This window comes from Lonchura striata, chromosome 5 (genome assembly GCF_050655825.1).
Source record: "Lonchura striata isolate lonStrDom1 chromosome 5, ASM5065582v1, whole genome shotgun sequence".
Taxonomy (NCBI): domain Eukaryota; kingdom Metazoa; phylum Chordata; class Aves; order Passeriformes; family Estrildidae; genus Lonchura; species Lonchura striata.
The window spans coordinates 12568135-12577065 of NC_140707.1; the positions used below are offsets into that span (position 1 = coordinate 12568135).

The 8931-nt window shown below is 53.0% G+C and overlaps 1 protein-coding gene across 6 annotated transcripts; it reads right to left on the reverse strand.

The window, feature by feature from the left end:
• Nucleotides 1-704: 704 nt before the first annotated feature.
• Nucleotides 705-5428, reverse strand: LOC146767240 (UBX domain-containing protein 1-like). Of its 6 annotated transcripts, none has more exons than XM_085579753.1 (6): nt 5317-5428; nt 5019-5072; nt 4476-4595; nt 3618-3750; nt 2223-2536; nt 705-972 (listed from the first exon to the last, which is right to left on the reverse strand). In XM_085579753.1, exons 1-4 carry the CDS (start codon nt 5367-5369, stop codon nt 3741-3743), a joined length of 237 nt encoding a protein of 78 aa, XP_085435879.1. In that variant the 5' UTR covers nt 5370-5428; the 3' UTR covers nt 705-972; nt 2223-2536; nt 3618-3740. The 6 variants fall into 6 exon arrangements, 3 of the variants coding, with proteins under 3 accessions (XP_085435879.1, XP_085435878.1, XP_085435877.1); XM_085579752.1 differs by having other exon boundaries at nt 2223-3384; XR_014955345.1 differs by lacking the exon at nt 4476-4595 and having other exon boundaries at nt 3125-3750; nt 5317-5416.
• Between the last annotated feature and the right edge of the window lie 3503 nt (nt 5429-8931).

Here is an 8931-nt window from a genome sequence, read left to right on the forward strand (position 1 = left end):
AGCTCATTTGCTCTCCCGGCCCGGTTTCTGTGTGACCGTCTGTGATTCCAGCTGCTCCGCTGGCACTGGCAGCCTGCGGGGCTCGAAGGACTTGCCAGGTGCCCAGCACGACAGAAAAGAACGGGAGAACTCCCCGGCTCTGGCAGCGGAGCCTCTCGGCAGTGTCCCGAAAGCCCCGCAGTGCCAGCATCTCTGCATGGAAGCTGAGGGGCTCCAGCGCAGCCCCTCTGCAGCGTTCCTCTGGAGCTGGCACTGCCCAGCGCCCCTGACCAGGGTTTGGGGTCCCTGCACAGCCCCCGGCGCAGCCCCCTGGCTTCTTCCAGTTCCCTTCAGCCAGGATGATTTTCTCGGGGGTAGGAGCACCCAAAGCCAGCGGAACTGGCCTCAGCCACTTTCCGTGGGATCTCTCCTCTTCCTTCCTCACCAAATTCCCACTGTCAAAACCCAGCTTGAGGCACAGATCCCCATCCCCTCAATCTCTCCAAGGAATTGGGCTCGGATTTCCCAATCCAGCAGGGCAGAAATGCTCTTGTCCTTACCGTGCATCCTAATTGCAGTAATGGCTTAAGAAATAATTGAAAGAAATTAAAGGAATGAAGAGAAATTAAATAAGAGCTGCCAGCTCCAACTAAGGGATGCTCAAACTCCTTACCAACAATTCGCTTTAATTAACCGACTCAAACAAAGTAATTAACACCACATTGATACAGTAGGATTCTTTTTAATCGAGTTATAGATAAATATTGCAGAATGTAAAAACCTTTGTAAATCCAGAAACTCTTTCAAGAGATAGACAGGGCACAGCTGCAGAGAGTCTTGGGGAGTTCAGGGGAAAAACCCCAAAGTTTTCAGTGTTTAGCATCTCCCACCCTGTCGTCACTGACAGCAAACACGGCTTCAGCCTCGGGAAAACACAGAGAGTCAGGGATTTTACAGATCCTGGTCTCACCTCAGCCTCTCAGCAGGTACAGTCTGCAGGGAGAGGGAAGAAAAAGGGTCAGAATGGACAGCCTACTTCCAGAAAATCATCACCATTCATAAAGCACTAAGCAGAGCTGTAAGAACTTCCCCAAAGGTTCATTTCCCTGCGGACTGAGGGCTCTCAGTTGAAGCACGGGCTGGACCTGCCACGGACAGACTCCAGGAAGCCCAGAAGTAAAAGGCACTGGGCCAATTCCATAAAACATTCCAAAATCAGGCTCCTAGGATGTGACCATCTCCTCTCTCACCTGGAGGTGGAAGCACAAGGAATGATCTTCCCTCCTGTGGGTTTTCTGGGATCTGCAGTGAACCGCAGGGGGAAGAAAACAAAGCCTGAATATTTCGTACGACTGGAACAGAAAAGTGGGGAAAAGGGAGGCAGGGGCACTGCTGGGGTGATAACTGGGATCCAGCCTCTCCACACCAATGGAAGCAGAGACTGAGTGACAGAGCCTTTGGGACCACTTTGATGGGATTCATAGGAAAACGGGTGAGCTTTATTTTGGCAATAAAGCCAAGCTGCTTCTCACCTCATCAGCCGGGTACAGCAGCAGCACCCGCAGGAACCTGGCCAGGTGGCTCTGCCTGGCAGAGGGCTCCCCACTTCCTGGGAATTGTGTGCTACAGGGCTGTGCCACTGGCCATTAAAACAGTTCCCACCTGGCCCTTCACAAAGGCAAGGTGCTTTTTCCATACAGCAAATGGTTTTTGAATTAAGAAGGTAACACTATACTCAACTGGAGAAGAAAAAAGTGAGAGCTGTAAAATTTTCCCACGCCAGGCAAAAAAGAAAGCCAAATCAAACCAAAACGAAAAGTAGCATAACAATGAAAAAAACCCCAAAACATATCAAGCATATTTCAAGAGAGTTTAAATCTGAATGAAGTGATTTACTTAGAGGCTTGAAAATCTGCCATGCTGCAAAAATCTAATTGCTGCAATAAAAGCCTTTTCTTACATCACATTTTAGCCCTGAATTTGCAAAAACCCCCGCCAAACTAACAATTCACCACATACAGTTCTTGAGTCATTCCTGTCCTTGAGCACGAGTCAAGCTAAAGTTATGGAGACAAGAAAAACACAAGTGACTCAATGCTGCTCCTTTGGAAATTACAGAATCAGAGGGAGGGTTTTCCTTAGCTTAGGAAAAATGCACAGCCAGTTCAGCAGATACTGAATAGCAGGGAAGTCAGGAGATACGTGCTTTGCTGTCAGAGACAAACATATAAATAAATATTTACATTAAGCCAGAGGTCTACAGATGGTCTGATCAGAAGTCTTGATGCAGAAAACCAGCCCTGGGGTATCCTCTTAAGGGACACAGGAGGAACTCCTTGGCTGGGACACAGCCTCGCTCAGCGCTGCTCCCATGGCTCTCGGCTCTTTGCCAGTGCTTGCAGTGTCCCCGGAGATCCCAGAGGATGGCAGGGCCAAGGCTCCCGTTCGCTCCTCCGGCACTCAGCGAGTGTTTCCTGCCACGCCCCCTGTGCAGAGCAGCCACGCGCGGCTCGCCGGTGCTCAGCCCTGCCTCCAGGGCTTTGAATGGCACATCCACCTGCAAAAGAGGCAGGGAGAGCTTCTGCCTCACACGCGGGATTTGACAACACAAAGAGCACGCGTGGGTGTCAGAAAGGGCTCAAATCTCATCTCACACCACCGAGAGGGGGAATGGAACGGAGCAGCGGGGCAGGGGCAGGGACAGGACAGGACAGGAAGGAGCCGGGTTTGGGGGGGACACGGAAACGGGGGAAAGAGAGGTAACTGAGCACGGGCAGGAGCATGGAGCGGGAGAGAGAGGGACAGGAGGGGATCCTCCCGGCGCCCCGGCTCCGCCCCGGCTCAGCCCCGCCCGGGCTGCTGCGCTCGGCAGAGCTCGGCTCCGTTCGGCTGGACTCGGCTCCTCGGCCAGCTTCGGCTACTTTCGGCCACGCTCGGCTATTTCCGGCCGCATTCGCCTCCATTCGCCTCTTCGGCAAAGCTCGGCTCGCCTCGGCTGAACTCGGCAAAGCTCGGCTCCGCTCGCCTCCTCGGCCCCTTTCGGCCGCTTTCGCCCACGCTCGCCTAGTCCCGCCCGCTCCCGCCTCCATTCGCCCATTCCCACAGCTCGGCTCCCTCCGCCCGGCCCCGGCTCCCTCCGGCTCACACATTTCCTCAGGGCACCTCAGCACAGGTTGCCCACAGAAGCTGTGGCTGCCCCCGGATCCCTGGAAGTGTCCAAGGCCAGGCTGGACAGGGCTTAGAGCACCCTGGCATGGTGGAAGGTGTCCCTGCCCATGGCAGGGGGTGGAACGGGACGAGCTTTAAAAAAAGGTGCCTTCCCATCCAAACCCTTCTGGGATTCCACGAATCTGTGAACAGCTCCCGGCAGAAGGGCTAGATTTCCATTGTGGTTCGAAAATGCTGCTGCAAGAACACGAAGAGAGATTTCAAATACTGTTAAAGTGGCACAACCACATCAAAAATTACGTCTGGAGGCAAAGTGGCAACTCTGCAATTCCAACCTCTGATACCAAGGACACATGGAGGGCTGAATCCTGGAGGTCCTTACATGACAGGATTTCTAGAGTTATCCATCCCCAGTTTGCTGCTTAGGGTTAAAAAAGGTGGAATTCTGTTCTTAAGGGGTTACCACATACCATCAACGTGAGAGACGGGGATGCTGATGTTTGATCAGAGTCCTGGAGCAGCCTGGAGCACGCTGGCTTCCCGAACCAGGTCTGCTGCCTTGTCCGTGTAGGGGTAGGGCTTTGTCCTCAGCCTCAGCAGGATCTGTCAGCAAAGGAGGAGAGAAAAGTAGAGTGCACCGGCTCCCAAGTGTGGGGCAACCATGTGCTGCTAAGGAAGACCACGTGCTGAAAGTGGTTGGAAGCCGGGCGGGTTTTGGGAGGACAAATTCCATATTACTTCTGCAGGATTCTGTCTACAGTTCCTGCTCTACAAACCAAATACATCAAACGACAACAACAAACAAACAAACAAAAAAACCCCACATTAAATCAACAACAACAAAATAATCACTCCTACCTCAATAACCCCATACTGCCCCAAACCATTCCAAGGAGGGCGGCAGGAGGGGCTGGCAAAGGCAGGGCCCCGCCGGGCCCCCCTCGCCGCTGCCATCCTTCTCCAGCGCCACCGCTGAGCCGCCTTCAGCCCAAAACCCACCCAAAAATACCCCAAAATCGTCCTAAATGCCCCCAAAAAACCCACCCAAAATTACCCAAACCCTCCTAAAAATATCCAAAAAACTCACCATAAAATGCCCCGAAACCAGCCCAAAACCCTCCCAAAAATACCCCAAAAAATCCACCCAAAAATATCCTAAAACCCACCAAAGAATACCCCAAAGCCCTCCCGAGAATACCCAAAAACCCTTCCCATAAACACCCTGAAACCCCGAATTAACCACTCTGAACCCCAAAATATCCCTGAGCTCCTCATACCCCAAATTTTCCTCCCCAACCCCCAAATTCCCCCCGACCCCCAAAATTCACTTCTGGGTCTCGTCCTCGGGGGCCGGCGGCTGCCGGGGCCCCCCCAGGCCCGCGGGCGGCGCCCCCAAACCCGGGGGGAGTTCGGGGTCCGAGTCGGGGTCGTCCTCATGAGCCACCAGCCTGGGGACCCAAAAACCGGGGGGAACCCCGAATCGGGGGGGGACCCAAAATTGGAGGGGGTTCTGGGGGGTTCTGGAAGGATTTTGGGGCATCCCAGGAGGACTTTTGGGGTCTCAGGGGGTTTTGGGAGTCCCAGGAGGAATTTCAGGGGTCCTAAAGGGAAATTTGGAGGTCCCAGGGGGAGTTTTGGGGTCCCAAAGAGAATTTTGGGCGTCCCAGGGAGGGCTTTGGAGTCCCGGGGAGAAGTTTGGAGGTTTCAGGGGGTTTTTGGGAGGAATTTTGGGGGTCCTGGGCGGGGGTTTGGGGTCCTGAAGGGAATTTTTGGGTTCCCGAGGCTGTTTTTGGCGGTCCCGGGGCTGTTTTTGGGGGATCCCGCCGGGTATTTTTGGGGGTGCCGGGAGTGTTCTTGGGGTCCCCCCTCACCAGTCCACGGCCGGCTCCACTCCCCGGTTCCCGGTCAGCGCCAGCGCCTTCGCCCTGCGGGAACGGGGGGCTCCCGGTTATTTTTGGGGGGTCCCAGAGGGTTCTGAGGGGTCCCGGGGGGTTTTTTGGGGGTCTCAGTGGAGTTTTGGGGGTCCCGGGGGCTCCGGGGCCTGTCCGTGTGTCCCGCCCCCCCCCAATCCCATTCCCGGTGCCGGGTCCCCTCCGGCTGCTCCCGCCCGCCCTCCCCCGCTGTCCCCCCGGTGCCGCCGCCCTCAGCGCGCCGGGCCCCGAATCCCACCTCCAGCAGCGCCTCCAGAGCCGCCCGAGCCCGGTCCCACCGCCCGCCGCCATCACGGCGGCGCCGGGCTCCCGACACGTGGGGGACGGCGGCCGGCGAGGGACAGAAAGGCACAAAGCGTTCCGGTACGGACGGCGGCCGGAACGGGACAGAAAGCCTCCCTCGCCGCTGCCATCCTAATCCGGCGCCGCCGCGGAGCCGCCTCCAGCCCTCCCCTCACTCACAGACACCGCCCCGCTCGCCGCTCGCTCCCGCCCCTCGCCCCGTCTCGGTGATTTTGCCGGGCGCTGGCTGGGGGGCCGCAGTACCGCCCTGTGTCCACAAGGCGGCAGCACTTTTCAAGCGAGTCCGCGCCAAGCCACTCCCAAGAGGGCGGCCGGGCTGCAGTACCGCCCTGTGTCCACAAGGCGGCAGCACTTTTCAAGCGAGTCTGCGCCAAGCCACTCCTAAGAGGGCAGCTGCGGGCGGCGGGGCCGCAGTACTGCCCTGTGTCCACAAGGCGGCAGCACTTTTCAAGCGAGTCCGCGCCAAGCCACTCCCAAGCGGCCGGTCGGGCTGCAGTACCGCCCTGTGCCCACAAGGCGGCAGCACTTTTCAAGCGAGTCCGCGCCAAGCCACTCCCAAGATGGCGGCCGCGGGCGGCGGGCTGCAGTACCGCTCTCTGCCCACACGGCGGCAGCACCGCGCCGTCCCCGCCGGCACGGCCTCGGCAGCGAACGCCCCAAAGCGTCCGCGCGGGAAAGAACGGAACAAAAAGCCTGCCTGCGACCCGATAGGAACCGAAAGAAAAAAGCTTTACTCTTAAGCTGCATTTCAATACGCTTTATTTTTCTATTTTTCATATTTATATTCACATTCGGATTTGTAATGGATATTGATGGAAAATTATATTTTCATAATTTCTTACATTTATTCCTATTATATTTTATTTCAGATTTTTATACGTATCCTAATGGATATCTTAATAGAAGTCAGGGGAGGGTGTGTGGCTGGGGGCGGGGCCAGGGGAGGGGGTAAGGACAGGGGTGGGGGTTAGGGGGAGGGGTCAGCATTGGGGGAGGGGGGTCAGCATTGGGGGCGTGGTTAGGGGTGGGGTCAGGGTGTGGGGGAGGGGGTGGAGGGTGGGTCAGGGAAGGGGTTAGGGTAGATGGAGGATTCAGAGTGGGGGTGTGGCTACCAGACAGACCCCTCCCCTACCCCCCCTATACATATATATATAAATATAAAAATGTCAGGCGCAGCAGTAGAAAATTTGATGCTACCAAGGAGTAAAAATTTTTATTTTTACTTTGATGCTCCCAGGGAGTAGAAATTTTTATTTTTAAAGTTGTTTTTCTTTTTTTTACTTCCTCGGAGCACGGTATTTTCTACTCCTGCTTTTTTATTCTAAGTACAGAAAGGGGAAAAAGAGAAAGAGGAGGAGAGAGTGAGAAGAAGAGGAGAGAGTGATAAGAAGAGGAGAGACAAGAAGAAAAGTAGAGAGGAGGAAGATGAGAGCGAGAAAAGGAAAAAGAGAGAGGAGGAAGACGAGAGAGTGAGAAGAAAAAGAGGAGAGAGGAGGAAGAGGAGTGAGAAGAAAGGGAGAGAGATGAAGAAGAGTGTGAGAAGGAGAGAGCAAGAAGAGGAAAGCGTGAGAGGAAGAAGAGAGTGTGAGAAGGAAAGGAGAGAGTGACAAGAGGAAGAGAGAGGAGGAAGAGGAGTAAGTGAGAGGAAGAAGAGGAGAGGGAGAGGAGGAAGAGGAGAGAGAGAAGAAGAATAGGAGAGAGGAGGAAAAGCAGCGAGTGAGAAGGAGAGAGGAGGAAGAGCAGCAAGTGCGAAGAAGTGGTGGAGAGAAGAGGAAGAGGAAAGAGTGAGAAGGAAAGGAGAGAGTGAGATGAAGAAGAGAGTGTGAGAAGAAGAGGACAGTGAGAAGAGGAGAGAGTGAGAAGGAGAGAGGAGAAAGAGGAGAGAGGAGAAAGAGGAGAGAGGAGAAAGAGAGAAGAAAAGGAGAGAGAGATGAAGCGAGTGTGAGAAGAGAGGAGAGAGTGACAAGAGGAAGAGGAGTAAGTGAGAGGAAGAAAAGGAGAGAGAGAAGAGGAAGATGAGAGAGAGGAGAGTGAGAAGAAGAGAGAGGAGGAAGAGGAGAGAGTGAGGAGAAAAGGAGAGAGAGATGAAGAAGAGAGTGAGAAGACGAGGAGAGAGGAGGAAGACGAGGAGAGAGGAGGAAGACGAGGAGAGAGGAGGAAGAGGAGAAAGTGAGAAGAAGGAGAGAGTGAGAACAAGAAGAGGAGAGAGGAGGAAGAAGAAGAGAGGAGGAAGAGGAGAAAGTGAGAAAAGGAGAGAGGAGGAAGAAGAGCGAGTGAGAAGAAAAGGAGAGAAGAGGAAAAGGAGAGAGTGAGAAGAAAAAGAGTGTGAGAAGTGGAGAGAGTGAGGAAGAAGAAGAGAGAGGAAGAGGAGAAAGTGAGAAGAAGAGGAGAAAGTGAGAAGAAGAGGAGAAAGGAGGAAGAGGACAGAGTGAGAAGAAAAGGAGAGAGTGAGATGAAGAAGAGGAGAGGGTGAGAAGAATAAGAGGAGAGAGTGAGAGGAAGAAGAGGAGAGAGGAGGAAGAGGAGAGAGTGAGGAGAAAAGGAGAGAGAGATGAAGAAGAGAGTGTGAGGAGAGAGTGTGAGAAGAGAGCGTGAGAAGAGGAGAGAGTGAGAAGAAGAGGAGAGAGTGAGAAGAAGAGGAGAGAGTGAGAAGAAGAGGAGAGAGGAAGAAGAAGAGAGGAGGAAGAGGAGAAAGTGAGAAGAGGAGAGAGGAGGAAGAGGAGCGAGTGAGAAGGAGAGAGTGAGATGAAGAAAAGGAGAGTGTGAGAAGAAGAGGAGAGAGTGAGATGAAGAAGAGGAGAGGGAGAGGAGAGAGTAAGAAGAAGAGGAGAGAGTCAGAGCAAGAAGAAAGAGGAGGAAGAGGAGAAAGTGAGAAGGAGAGAGATGAAGACAGTGTGAGAAGAAGAGGAGAGAGCGAGAAGAAGAAAAGGAGAGAGGAGGAAGACGAGAGAATGAGAAGAAGAGGAGAGTGTGAGAAGAAGAGGAGAGTGAGAAGAAGAAGAGGAGAGAGTGAGAGGAGAGCAAGAAGAAAGAGCGAGAAAAAGAAAAGGAAGAGAAGAGAGTAAGAAGAAAACAGAGCAAGAAAAATAAGAGTCAGTGATAAAAAGAAAAACCAAAAAAGTCAGATTGGAAAGAGAAAGGCAAAAGAAAGGAGGGGTAAAGAGAAAAAGAGTGAAAGACAAAGAGAAAAGGAAGCACTTGAAATGAAAGAGAAAAGGAAATAGACAAGAAAAAGAAGAAATAGAGCTGAAAACCTACAGGAAAACAAATGGAGAGACTGAACACAAGGTAGGGTTCAAGAGAGAAAGAAATAGAGAGTTAGAAACACAAAAAATTAAAGATGGACAGAAAAGGAAAAAGGGTTAGAGACAAAGAAAATGATAGCAAGTGTTAGAAAGACAAAGGCTGACAAAGAGAAAAAAAAAAAGAAAACATAGTGAAACCTAGATTGAAAGAGACAGACAAAGAGACATGGGGAAATACATGTAGAGGAATGGAAGAAAATAGACAGGGTGAGAAGGAAATAGGGTTAGAGAAACATAGAGATGTG

Coding starts and splice junctions, on each gene's coding strand:
- LOC146767240 (XM_085579753.1), bottom strand. CDS start 5,369: ATGGCGGCGGGCGGTGGGACCGGGCTCGGGCGGCTCTGGAGGCGCTGC. Junction 5,073..5,316: donor CTCTGGAGGCGCTGCTGGAG/GTGGGATTCGGG, acceptor CCGTTCCCGCAG/GGCGAAGGCGCTGGCGCTGA. Junction 4,596..5,018: donor GTGGAGCCGGCCGTGGACTG/GTGAGGGGGGAC, acceptor TTGGGTCCCCAG/GCTGGTGGCTCATGAGGACG.